Source organism: Musca domestica, unplaced genomic scaffold (genome assembly GCF_030504385.1).
Source record: "Musca domestica strain aabys unplaced genomic scaffold, Musca_domestica.polishedcontigs.V.1.1 8, whole genome shotgun sequence".
NCBI classification, from domain to species: domain Eukaryota; kingdom Metazoa; phylum Arthropoda; class Insecta; order Diptera; family Muscidae; genus Musca; species Musca domestica.
In genome coordinates, this window is record NW_026712409.1 from 6,681,298 (window position 1) to 6,695,792 (window position 14,495).

The 14,495-nt window shown below is 35.7% G+C and overlaps 1 protein-coding gene across 1 annotated transcript; it reads right to left on the reverse strand.

Moving 5' to 3' along the window:
* Positions 1 to 2,710: 2,710 nt before the first annotated feature.
* LOC101890240 (calcium and integrin-binding family member 2) lies at positions 2,711 to 13,946 on the reverse strand. The gene is made up of 4 exons (XM_005178940.3): positions 13,608 to 13,946; positions 10,066 to 10,100; positions 9,187 to 9,452; positions 2,711 to 3,168 (listed from the first exon to the last, which is right to left on the reverse strand). Exons 1-4 carry the CDS (start codon positions 13,656 to 13,658, stop codon positions 2,951 to 2,953), a joined length of 570 nt encoding a protein of 189 aa, XP_005178997.1. The 5' UTR covers positions 13,659 to 13,946; the 3' UTR covers positions 2,711 to 2,950.
* Positions 13,947 to 14,495: the final 549 nt, after the last annotated feature.

Consider the following 14,495-nt stretch of genomic DNA (forward strand, 5'->3'; position numbering starts at 1 on the left):
TATTTTGTGGAGGTCTACAGAAGGTCATTGTTATTTTATTTTTAGAGGGCCTGATATCAAAGGCAGATCTATAAAAGTTCTTCTATCTGTAAAAGGCACGCCGGGAACTTTAAAGAACTATAGAACACTTTACTCTTTATTTGGAGGACATAAAAAGAAGATCTATCAGTGGAAGTCCAGCAGGTGATTTTTTAAACAGTAGAAGATTTAAATGACATCATTCAGTTTTCGATGACGTGTAGAAGGTCTAGTGTTTAAGAAGAACCTACAGAAGGCGTTTTATTAACAGAAGACCCTCAGAAAGCATTTTATCAATGACCAATTTGTAGAATCTCCTCTATCTGTGGAAGTCATCTTCCATTATTGGAAAATTCATTGAAGGACTTATAATTATGGTGGATGCCTAGCGGGTATTCTATTCTATATGGGAGACCTACAGAAGGTCAATGGATGACATAGAGTGGATTGGATCTATGATACCCCTTGCAGATCTGCCTCCCCATGCAGAAAACATACGGATAATCTTATATGTATGGAACGTCCTCTACCTGTGACTCTGCTATCTATGGAAGAGAATTGATGAATTTAATTCAATTTCGAAGTTTCTGTGTTCTTTCTATGGAAAAGCTACAGGAGACTACCTTCTATCGCTCATTTAGACATGGCCGATAAGAAGTGATTGTCGGCAGACGACCTGCTTGAAGTCTTCTGTTTCCGCCTCCTATAGAAGACATTCGGAAGGGTTTCGTCTTTAAAAAAGCGTTGTGGCCTTTCCCCCAATTAAAATTTCAGAATAGGTTAAGGTCGTTTCGACCCTAAAGGGATTAAACAGTCGCTTTATCAGATACAATTTATAAATATATCAGATCTTCTGAGGGGAAATTCGGAGGAAACCCGCTACTAGATGATTCGATTGGTCTTTGGAAGACCTGAAAAAGTCTTCAGGAAAGCTGCTGAAGGTGTTAATTATAAAAGACCAGTGGAAGGATTTGAATCCTTCTTTAAAAAACCTATAAAATATAAGCGGTATATGAAGACCGACAGAAGACCTAGTGAACGTCTTTTATTCATGGAAATAGTGCGTTAAGAATTATATGCGGCTTTTAATGTAGAAACCCTACTGAAGGACCATTTTCTTCGGAAGACCTACAAAAGGGTCTTCCATCAATGGAAGTCATGTAGAAGATCTTCTATCCTCTGAAGATCTGCAGAGGCCCAACCACAGCTTCATACCAAGAAATTTGTGGTCTTTACCCAATTAAAATTTTGAAAATAGGTTAAGGTCGCTTTGGACCCTAAGGGGTTTAAACATTCGCTCTATTAGTTACAATTTTTAAATACTCCAGATCTTCTGAGGGAAAATTCGAAGGAAACCCGCTACTAGATGACCCGATTGGTCTTTGGAAGACCTGCAGAAGGTCTTTAGGAAAGACCTGTGGAAGGATCTGAATTATTCTTAAAAAAAAAACTATAAAATATACCCGATATATGAAGAATCTACATATGTCACAACCACAGTTTTTATCAGATAAAATTATTTGAGACAATTTGTAAATGTACCACCCATTCTGGGGGAAACTTCGGAGGGAAACAGTTAATTGGTTTGATTGGTCTTTGGAAGACTTGAATGAGGTCCTTGTGAAGCCTGCTGATGGTGCGAAGGATCATATTCTGCGGAATAATCTTAATTATTCTTTAAAAGACCTACAAAATATATGTTCGGTATATGAAGAATATACATCAACTGTGTAATGTGAGTAAAACTGAAGGTTCTCTACAAAAGTTATTTTGTCAATGAGAGACCCACAGAAACCGCTCTCTATGATAGGCCTGCAAAGAGTCCTCTATGAACATATAATTTACATATAAGTTTGTAACTAGGACAGACTTTCATAAGGCCTTCTATGTAAGGATGAATTGCAAAAGTTCTTCTATTGCTGGTAGGCTTGAAAAATCGCCTGGAAGATCTTCTGTCCATGGAGGCCAACAAAAAGTCTTCTTTTAGTGAAAAATCTACAGAAAGTTTTCTACCCATTATAGACTTTTATAAGTCTTTGCATCTGCGGACGACCTCTTTCCCTTCCTATAATAAGGATACATTTTCAAAAAACCAATGAGGGATCCTTTTTAAAAAAATCTGCGAAAGACCCAAAAAAAATCTATAAAATTATGTTTTTTTTTTTTTCAAATATGGAAAATCTTTAATAGGTCTTCCATCTACTGACTTAGGGAGGATTATCTGTCTTATAAAAAACTGCTATCTGCAAAAGGCTATGAAAATGTGGTCTTTTCGTAAAAAGGGGTTTAAGAACGGAAAATATGAAATATATCCAGAATAACTTAATGATGTAACCCACGTAGTTATCTGAATCGAATCCTATATCGAATCCCTTTAAAGTGTCAAAGCAATTTTAATGGGTTTGGATCTACTTACCCTCTCTATTACATTCACACATACCACCAAACGAGAACTACACACATTAGAATGCATTCCAATGTTGTCGTATTTTTTTCTTATTGTTGTTATTTTTGCATTTTTTCTAACAACAAAATACAAACCTCCTACTTTTTAAATAACTTTTGTGTCCTTTGGAGAAAACTATGTGATATTGTAACAAATAATGAAAAGAAAGAAATCAACAACAACAAAAACACCATAAATAATATGCAAAAATAAAAAAACAGAAAACATTCTTGCACTGAATTTATTGATTGCAGATTAAGAACTCTATTTGATTTTATTTGTATTTGTATCTGTGTATACATGTATATGTAGATTTTTATGAGTGTGGTATGTGGGTTGACATTCTTTCATATCCTTCTGCAATGCAAGAATTCTTCGTCATTCAATGATGCATCTACTGCAGATGGAGTTGTTGCTAGCCCTATCTGGTTAGCCAACTTTAAGGCCACACACACCCCCACACCCACCCATCCACACACTCAACAATTAAATTCTTATGTGAAATGTTGAAAGGAAATCGGGTGCACGTAAGATGACATGTTCGAATTCGAGAAATGACAATTTGCCATCACCATCGACATCGGCCTCCTCCAAAACCTTATCGGCAATTTGTTGATGTTCCTCAGGGCTTAATTCGTTTTTGGTCATTGTGGTTAAACTGCACAGAAGGTCAGCACGTCCAATGAAACCATCCTGATCGAAATCTGTTCAAATGGAAAAAAGAAATATACAAAGAATGAGATGGGATTCCAAGGGTAAAGACAGAGAAGCTTATGAGGTGATTAAGATTCGCATGTATATCTTATAAGTGTGTGTAAAAGGGTGTAATGAAATGAAACATAAAAAAAGGGAAAAAGTTTTCGATTCCATTTTTAAAATCCTGATGGTGAGTATTTTCTATAGCCCTCCACCATGCTATAGAGGGTATATTAACTTAGTCATACCGTTTATAACTAAAAAAATTTTTTTCGATTTTTGAAGATCATAGATGGATGCTATTGCCTATGACAATGCAGGTCCCCTTTTCCTATAACCCCCCTATTGTGATACCTCTCGATATTCGGTATTTTGATAATTTTAGCGAGCTTTTTCACCGGAATTGATTAAAATGTCGTATTTTAAGGTTCTTCTGAGTACTTTACCCTCTGGAAGAGTATTGTCTATATAGGTTCACGATATCGTTTATCCATCCCTCATATAAAGGTACCTCTCTAAGTTCGGTATTTTCATGATTTTAGCTAAAATTTTTAATGCCATTGCCTAAAAATCCGTATTAGAAGTTCTTTCTAAGCCCTTTACACCCTGCAATTGGAATGTCTATATAGGTCCAAGAAATCGCATAGCCAACATACAACGGTACCCCCCGATATTCGGTATTTTGACGATTTTAGAGACATTACTCACCGGACTTGTATTCAGAGTTCGCAATGGGAAATACAGTCTATAACAGAAAATTGTCTATGCAGGCCCAGGTCTTCGTATAGGCCTCATATATCAGTACTTCCCTATATTCGGTAATTTGATAAATTTAGCGAAATTATTCACCGGAATTGATTTAAACTTTGAATTTAAAATTCGTAATGGGTATTACAGCCTATGACTGCAAATTGCCTGTGCAGGTCTACGTCTTCGTAGGGAGGTCCCTATATTCGGTATTTTGGTGATTTTAGCGGCATTTTTCGCCGGAGTTGTTTCCAAATTTGTACTTAAAGCTCGTAATGGGTACTACAGCCTATGACAAAAAATCTCGTATGCAGGTCCATGTCTTCGCATATCCCCCATTTAACGGTACCTCCCGAAATTCAGTATTTTGATGATTTTATCGGCACTATTCACCGGAATTGTTTTAACTTTCGTATCTAAAATTCGTAATGGGTACTACAGCCTGTGACTGAAAATTGCTTATGCAGGTCCCCGTCTTCGTATAGTTCCCATATAACGGTACCTCCCGATATTCCGTATTTTGATGATTTTAGGAAAATTATACACCGGAATTGATTAAAGTTTAAATTCGTAATTGGTACTACAGCCTATGACTGAAAATTACTTGTGCAGGTCCAGGTCTCCGTATAGCCTCCATGTAATGATACCTGTCGATATTCGGTATTTTGATGATTTTAAAGGCATTATTCGATGATTTTAAAGGCATTATTCAAGCTCCTTCAAAATGGTGGAGGGTATTAAATGTTTGGCCCGGCCGAACTTAGTCTCTTTTTTACTTGTTACAAGTGAAATATTACTTTTTTTCTTGATCCCGGAAAGATTCTACAACAAAAGTTACAAAAAGGATTCTACCAATGGCCTTAGACAGTATGTGGAATAATGTGGAATAATAATCACTTCAGCAGGAATATGGAAGGACTCTATTCCAAAGGACCCTGATAAATACTGAAGCAATGATGCCAATATACAGATAGGATTCTAGAATGATTTTTGTCGAACTAAGAAATCCTGCAGGACTTTCACTTCTAGAAGTCTTTTGAAGATAGGAGATCAGTTCAGTCTTCTATGGGCAAAAAAAAAACTATGAGGTCTTTACAGGTCTTATATAGCCTGAAGAACTCAAACTGACAACCTCCCATAGGATTTTTATAGACAGAAGACCTTTTACTGGTCCTCTTACATGGATAGAGGACCTCCAACACGCCATCTCTCTATAGAAGACCTTCATCAGATTTTCTATAGGTAGACCCTTCAACTATAAAGATCTACGTCTTCTCATAGCCGACATTAAAGGTGTTTTATTTGAGATGTATTTTTCTACGGAGTTTTTTTAATACCTTTAAAATGGTGGAGGGTTTTTAAAGTTCGGACCGGCCGAACTTAGCTGATTTTTTTACTTGTAATAACTGAAACAATATGTTTTTCTTGATCCGTAAGAGTTTCTACAATAGGAGTTATACAATGGATTTTATTTATTTACAATAAGATACCTTAATAAGTACTCAACAGGGATATGGAAAGGACTCTATGGCAAGAGACGTTAATAAGTTCTGAAGCAGTTATGCTAGAATACATATATAATTCTAGGGTCATTTTTGTCTAACGAAGAAATCCAACCGGTGTCTCACTTCCAGAAGTCTGTAAGGAGATCTTTACAGGTCTTCTGTGGGCACAAAAACAGACCTATGAATATAAGACCTTTATCTGATTTTCCATAAACAGAGACCTTCACCAGTCTAGTCTTCTATAGTCAATACACTTTAAAAATGTCCTATATAGCCTTGTTTGCTTAAAAAAGTCTTCAGCAGGTTTCTGTTGCCTGATGACTTTCCTCTGATGTCTGAATATTTTCCACAGGTCCTCTATAGACTTAAGACCTTTAGAAGGTCTCATTTAGATAGCAGACCTTCGACTGCTTGTCTGTAGTCTTATTCAAGTCTTATTCTAATTTCCTAACGGCTTAATATTTGACCGTCTAATATTTTTCAAAGGCATTATTAAATCTCCAAAAAAAATTTTAATATTCCAATTCAGTCCAATATTTATTTGCCTCGCCCCCGGACCCAGCAACACTACAAGTAAATTAACACATTTCAATATTCATATCCTGCAGATATTTACAAAAGAAACAAAGCAGCTTGTCTGTACCGGTGTGTGTGTGCGAGCATGGTAATGTAAAGATTTCTTCATAATACAATCAAGCTCCTGACAATTTGTTATGTTGCTGCATGTGTAAATCTCCCCCGAAAAGCCACTTGTAATTTTACAAAAAGAAAAGGTATTCAACTCCCATTGTACTTGTTGTTGTTAAACAGACGCAGACACTCCTGGGCATTGAGGGTTATTTCCTTCCTGCTCTTCGTCTTCTGCTTTTTGTTCTTCGTAGCACTAACGAACATCTTTTGTTAATTTGATGCTTCATTTAATCCTTTTTTGTACTCCATTTCTTATTTATAATTGTTTCTTATGAAATTAATATGGGGAAAATATCGATTTTCTGCAACGACCACTCAATGTGAAATTCTTTGAGTGGCATTTGTGATGGAAATTTCGGGGAAAATAAGATTGGCAGGGAAAGACTTGGGAGAAATAAACACAAAAGTACTTTTTTAATTATTATTAATTATTTTTGAGTTTGTTCTTCTCATATGATGGAAAATCGAATAAGATTTCTGTTTCATTACCTGCAAGAAAGTACTAATTTTGCAACTTCTTTCGATATCAGAAAAAATCGGAAAAATTGAAACTATTTTAAATTAATTTAATTCTTTCTATTTTTAATTTTTTTCTATATGACAAAAATGGAATTAGAAATGCTATAGAAATATATTATTTCAAAATTTCCAAAATGGCGGTAACATGCAAAAAAATCATCAGAAGAGATGTGGATTTAAAAATCTATTCCAGAGCATTTCCCTCTACATTGGCTCATTAAATATCCCTATAAAAACGTCATACAACGTCTGATAGATAATAGCAGAGTTTGTGACATATTTTGTCCTTTACTAACGCCATCTATTGAATCAAGACAACAATAGAATGTTCAATCTCATTATATTATATGTCTTTGCTCATTTTAACATTCCTCTAGGTTCTGGAACATGCCAAACGATTGGCATACTTTACATTTAGTAAAGGCAGCAACCCGGCACAATAAGAATCCAATTGGAATTTTAACCGCCACCCTTAAAAATATTATAAAAAATCTAGTGTTGTCTATGCTATGGAGTTCAATTTGACTTATATTGTTTTTAGTATAGACACGCACCACATTTATCGATAAGAAAAGGAAGAGATTTACCGCTTTATTGTATAAAATTTGCTATAAAAAATAACGTAATTATCTATAGAAATTTGAAAATAGTAGGTAATAAATGCAGTTGCTGAACTACTATAAAGAACTATAGGGTAACCCCTTATGAAGAGTATGATAACTTTCTTTTTATACACTCCACCTAGAAACGGAGGGTATATTAACATTTTAATTCCGTTTGTAACATCTCTAAATATTCGTCGTAGATCCTGATATGCTGATCATAAAGTTATACGGTACAAACCACATTAATTGACATAGAGCTTAAAAATTTGGTAAAACAATTTGTTTTGTGTCTAGGATGGTTGTTACTGAAAATTAGATATATCGGTCTACGTTTTAGTATAGCCGCCATATAACGGTACCTCTCGATATTCGGAATTTGGAAGATTTTTGCCAGATTTTTCCACGGTTTTGTCCAAAAATTGCCATTTGTGGGTCATAATGGATTCTAGTTCCGGTGGCGAATCATTATATGCATAAGTCCACGTTTTTGTATAGGTCCCATATAACGGTACCTCCCGATATTCAGTATTTTGATGATTTTTGCCAGATCACAGCATTATCCGAACAGCCTTATTGGTATTTGTAGTTTAAGGTGGAATTCAGATACTTTTAAAATGTTTTCTTTACCCAATGATGAAGGGCATTAAGAGTTCGGCCCGGCAGAACTTTTTTATTTGTTTAATATTTGAAACACTTATCTCGATATTTTTAAAAATTGGTCCTTCCAGAGATTGACAACAAAAAATCACAATAAAATACCCCCTTTTGGTCGTCAGCATAGAACACTTTCAGGGTTCGTGTTCAACTTCCTATTAAGATAATGTATAAGGACGCTCTCCTATTGTAATCTTCTTGTCCTTCATGACTGAACCCTCCTTCTGCAATTATTTTTTATAACTCCTTTTTAATGTCGCTTGTTGTCTTTCAAAATAGCGTCAGGTGTGACAATGTCCTTTTTAAGACGTCTGTTTAAAAACTTCCCTTAAAGAATATCCCCCTCCAAAAGTGCCTCTATATGAGTTCGAAAATTAAATTCGCTATGAAATCCTCTTAGTTCTACCTCTAAGGCATTCTTGAAAATGATAACCTCTAAGGACTCCCTCTAGATCTTGTCTATAAAGATTTCCTCTTGTAGTCGACCATGAAAACTTCCACTGGAGTTAATCTATAATATCCCTAACTTGATATCGTCCCCCTCTTGAAGTGAAATATATAAACTATCTCCTATATCTCGCTCTAGCCTCGCTTTCGAGATAATCTGTTTAGAGAAGACCTTTTGAGTTTGTTATATAAATACTCCCTCTTAAAACATATTTTAAGACTCCTCCACATGTCGCCAATGATTCCTTTTAATGTCGGTCTACAAGAACTCCCTCTTGAAGTCATTAAAGAAAGGTTTTTTGCTTGTTTTGAGGTTTTTACACACTCCTTCCATAGGTCCTACCTGAAAAGCTTTGGGCATTAGGCTATCCTGTGTCTCTTGTGTATGTCTCCATATAACGTTTGATTAGCAATTTTGAAGAAAAAGACCCCTGAGTTCGTTTTTTAAAAATTATACCTTTTAGTCATCCACAACGGCTCCCTCTTGGGGACGATTTCATTAATCGTTACATTGAAGTCCCATATAACAACTCCCTCTTGAGATGGTGTTGAGATACTTGAATTCTAAGATTTGAAAATTAGGTTCTCGGCTTCGGGTTAGCCCCATATAACGATATTGTTATTCTATAGTTATGACCCTGAGCTTTTTATCCTGGGACTTCTTCAAGTTTTTCAATTTTGTCAATTATCTCCAGATAGAAAGTCATACAAGGTAGATTTCCTACGTGAATGTCTACAAGCCAAATTTCCTACAGGCCTTACTTAAACTCGCTCTAAAATACTCTACTCAAAAAAAAAAAAAAAAAATCTGAAAACAAACTATTTTTAAAAAAAATTCCAGAATTTTTTTTATACTTACCATATATTTTGAAAGCATAAAACACTTTGATATCCCTGGGTGCCTGTTCGCTAAACACAGAAAATGCATCCAGAAAATCCTCAAACGATAGATTACCCTGGCCATCACGGGAAAAAGCCTCACATATGCGTCGGCGAAATGGATTCTCTTTTAGCTCGGGCATCTTCTCAATACATTCGCGGGGCACCTTGACACTTGACGCCTGGCCCTCGGTCATTTGGCGGGGCACCAAATCTGGTCGTAATTCACGAAATCGTTTGTGGACACTGGAGGTTGAGATGGAGGGGAAAAGGTCGTTAAAATGGTTTCTAAACAAATGCAAAGAACTTTTCAATAGAGTCTGAGACAGACTATTAAAGCAACAATGGCGATGATGGTGGCGACAATGGTGGGTTGTGGCCAAGGGGCGTCGATGTTGTGGTTGCCCATTTTTGTGTTGGCCATTTGGTTAGACCCCAACAAAAGAGTTTCGCAAATTATTAAATACTCGAATAGTCACGACAGGTTTTACCTTCATCCCGGCGTTCCTTCCCTCCGGCCTTTCATCCTTCCTTCCTTGCAGCATAATGTTGTGTTTATGGTTTCCTTTGCAACCAACAACAACAAAAAACCCCGAACAACTTGAAAAACATTTTGCGTGTCATTACCAAAAATGCAATAAATTGCTGTTTCCAAAGGCAGAAAAGAAAGAAATCTCCCAAAATGTTTATGTATAGCTTGATTATGCTCTGACTCGACAATGTGTGGTGTTGTGCTCTTTCACTGGTGCTGCTGCTGCTGCTGCCTGCTGCTCAACTTTATTATCCCAACTGGCCATAACCGGCTTATAACCACAACGATGAAGAATCCTGTAAACAAAAACCTCCGTCCGGTACTTACCGTAATATCTCTTTGCGTGTGAAAAATGTACAATCCTTTGTGGTCATCGCCAAGATGAGGTATTTTCCATTGGGATTGTTGTTGTTGTTTTTTTTTTTCGGACGGCATGTAACAATATTGCAGATGATTAACATCCCATGGCATGGCACACAATGAAATTGCATTAAATGGCCCATGCAGAGGTAGTGTTGTGGTGATGGTGGTGTGCCATTAAATAAATTTGCCCGAAATGAAGGAAATATATAAAAAAGGAAAGAAGAAAAAATTGATTATGTTTTGGTGATGCTTAACGTAAGATGGCGATTAAAAAAAAAACAATTTAAGAACGCAGCCTATTTGAGATGTTTTAACATATTTTCAAAATTTTTTAGCAACAAATCAAAAAAAAATTTTTAGTTTAATATCCGTAGATTTTGAAAAACTAAAAGTAGACAGACATCTCCATAAAAATGGATTTTAAAATTGGCTTTTGATATCATTGCAATGTCGAATTTATTAATAACCACATACTTGTCTAAAAGGTTTCTAAAAAAATGTTATCAAATAACTTTGAAAACAAGTTAAAAAGTATCAGTCGGTATTGCCGCCAGATATATACCCTCAGCCTATGTTCGATTATTTAAATATATTTTGACTAGTGTTAAGATTATTCAAACGTTTGACCCTCTATGGAGCAGGTCCCGAAGGAATGGGCCAATATTGCCCATTTCCTATCGGACTCAAACATATGATATGAATCTTGCGACAGATGCGCCAAGTCTAAATGGAATCGGATGTTAATTTGGCGTTTTATGAGCTTCATGGGTACTCAAAATTTCAATATTTAGTGGGGGAGGTACCGGAAGGAGTGGACCAATGTATTCCCCCTTCACACCAGACCAAGGGTTAATACAAATATTAGGATGTTTGAAATTTGAAGACAATCGGAATTTTACATCACATTTAATGAGATTGTAATTATTCAAAATTTTGACCGTTTGTGGGGCAGGTACTTGATGGAGTAGACCGATATTGTCCATTTTTACACCTGACCTAGTACTGACGCAAATTTTAGGACATGCAAAGTTGGAGCAGAATCGGATTATCCTTTCTCTTTCTGTGCAAATAATATATTTTTTGAACATTTCGACCTTTTGTGGGGGAGGTACCAGAAGGAGTGGACCGATATTGTTCATCTTCACACCCGACCTTGGGTTAATATAAATATTGGGGTGTGTGAAATTTGAAGACAATCGGAGTCTTACATCACATTTTATGTGAGTTGTAATTATTCAAAATTTTTACCATTTGTGGGGGAGGTACTTGATGGGGTGGATCGATATTGTCCATTTTTACACCTGACCTAGTACTGACGCAAATTTTAGGACATGCAAAGTTGGAGCAGAATCGGATTATCCTTTCTCTTTCTGTGCAAATAATATATTTTTTGAACATTTCGACCTTTTGTGGGGGAGGTACCAGAAGGAGTGGACCGATATTGTTCATCTTCACACCCGACCTTGGGTTAATATAAATATTGGGGTGTGTGAAATTTGAAGACAATCGGAGTCTTACATCACATTTTATGTGAGTTGTAATTATTCAAAATTTTTACCATTTGTGGGGGAGGTACTTGATGGGGTGGATCGATATTGTCCATTTTCACACCTGACCTAGCACTGACGCAAATATTAGGATTTTCAAAGTTGGAGCTAAATCGGATTATCGTTTCTCTTTCTGTGCGGAAAATATCACATCACATTTTATAAGAGTTATAATTATTCAAAATTTTGGGGGGTACCAGAAGGAGTGGACCGATATTGTCCATTTTCGCACCAGAATTAGCACTGATTGAAATATTAGGATTTGCAAAGCTGGAGCAAAATCGGATTATCGGTTCTCTTTCTGTTCAAAAAAATATTTTCTTTGAAAATTTCGACATTTCGTGAGGGAGGTACTAGAAGGAGTGGGCCGATATTGCCCATCTCTGAACTCGATATAAGTTTGATAAAAATATAACAATGTACCAAGTTTGGACCAAATCAGATACTCCCTTCAAGAGTTATCGTGCGCACCTGCCAGCCAGACATCCAGCCAGTCATATAGATGGACGGACGGACATCGCTAGATCGACTCCAAATGTTCTGAAATGGATTTGGTCCAAAGAGAAAACCGTTATTTCAATGAGGCACGTTTTGCCCGTATCAAATGATATATTCCCTCTCTAGTCATATGGCTGAGGGTATAAAAATACCCCCTGAGCTTAGTTATTCAAATATCTTGGCGATATTTTCCAGGAAAAAAGGACGAGGAATAATTGAAAAAATCGAACATATTTTTGGGATTTCTTCAACATTTATGCAGGATTTTTCGATTTGCTTATCAGCGGAATTACTTGAATACATAAAATCACATGAATTAATATTTTCGACCTCAATAATCCTAGGATTGTTATCAATAATTTGTAGAAGACACTCACAATATATAGCCAAACTGCAGGGATTCCGAGGAATCTTACGGGAAAATTTCGAAAAATGTTAAAGATGGCGGATTCTTGTCCGCTATATTAAGATAACTTTCCGACGTAAAGCTTAAAAACGCCGAAACACGTATATTCCAATTCTGAGATAATTCCGTAAAAAAATGTGGCTAAAGCAGCAAAATACCGAATAACGAAATGCAATATGAATATGCAATATGAATATGAATATGCAATGTTCTATTATAAGACATAGTACCCATTACGAACTTCAAATAGCAATTTTGAAATAATTCTGTCGAAAGATGTGACATAAATCCTCAAAATACCGAGTACTGTAGGGTACAGTTATATGGGGGTTATAGGGAAATGTGAACCTGTCTTGCTAATTTTCTGGTGACAACTCCATATTCCGTTGGACAATGTTGCTAGGATCATTAAAACGCTGAACATCCGGTGGTATACTTATATGACGACTATACCTAAACTTGGACTTATGTGGCCCTTTACATCTTGGTAATGTTTTATCAATCTGCTTCATTTCGTTTGCAAGCCAAAGTGATTTCCACAGAAGGTCGGACATGGCTTAGTTATCAAAGAATTTCATATGTATATATTATGTGGTCTAAAAGGATATTTCCAGGTTACAAGCCGGAGAATATATTTAGGTCTACCATAAGTCATATAATTTTGCCTTGTTTTTTTTTTTTTTTGCTATGTCACAAATAGCAAATTTATTTATTAAATTGCAAACGTGAATTAAATATTTTTATATACACTTTTTTAAATTTCCTATTTCCGCTATTGTTTTGGGCTTCCTGTTGTAATTTTTTGTTTATATTCATTTTTTTCTTATCAATTTAATCGTTGATAGTTGGTTTTTAACCAAAAAATCGCTGACATTTAGCTTTAGGACTTTTCGATAAAACAGTACCAATTGCAAAAAAAAAAAAAAAAAAAAAACAAAAAAATAACACAAAAACCACTTGAAATTTATTTGTGTTAATTTATCTGGACAATTGTTGGAAATAAAATCCAAACTTTTGTCGGATTGGCCAATCACACACACACGCACGCACCATACCTGATAATCATCCAATTGCTGTTCGGTAAATGTAACAACTTTATTTCCCATATTCTACCGGCGTTTTTTTTCTTTTTTTTTTATTGTTTGTTGGCAAAAGCCAAACTATTTTTATAAATTGATTTTTGCACTAAAAATAATGCACTTAAAAAACACCAAATGTTTGCAAAAAAATTTTGAAAACTTTTTTCAATTTTCGTAGCTTTTTCAATGTAGACCTCTTTTTCTAGTTTTGTCGATAGACACTTTTTGCTAAGGCCACCCACTCTCACGAACGCACGCAGGAAAAAACAACGACCAGTGACAATATCCTACCGTGACTTTTTTGCTACTGACGCGCCGTTCGCTACGTGAACTGAGAGCGCCAAATGCCAAACAGCCAGCCAGCTTGAGGATGTGTAACAAAAACAATGCGTCCTTCTGTTCTGCTGTTTTTTGTGCTTGTCCTCTTTCAAACTTTTACAATATGTTTATGCATGTTCGCTGGCGTATTTAGTTTTGTATGGATGAATGAATGAATGAGGGAATACATATGTAAATATCAGCGTACATGTGTGTTGGGAATTATAGTAGTAGAGGTGAAAGTTTATGCCTTAGGTTTTTTACATGCCTTAGGTTTTTTACAGCCAATATATATACGTTGGTACATGGTGTTAGATTTTTGTCTAACACCATGTACCAACCGGAGAGAGCCGGAAAGTTCTTTTTTAGAAATTTTGGAATTACGTTTCCTAGGAATCCGTTGATTCTAAGCGTTTTAATCCCCATACGGGTCAAAAAAAAATTTTTTTGCCCTTTTTTTAAAGATAAACGGGTTCGTAATAAGTCAAAATATTCTACAAAATTATTTGTCATAAAATTCTACAACAGGTTCCAGAATCTATCAAA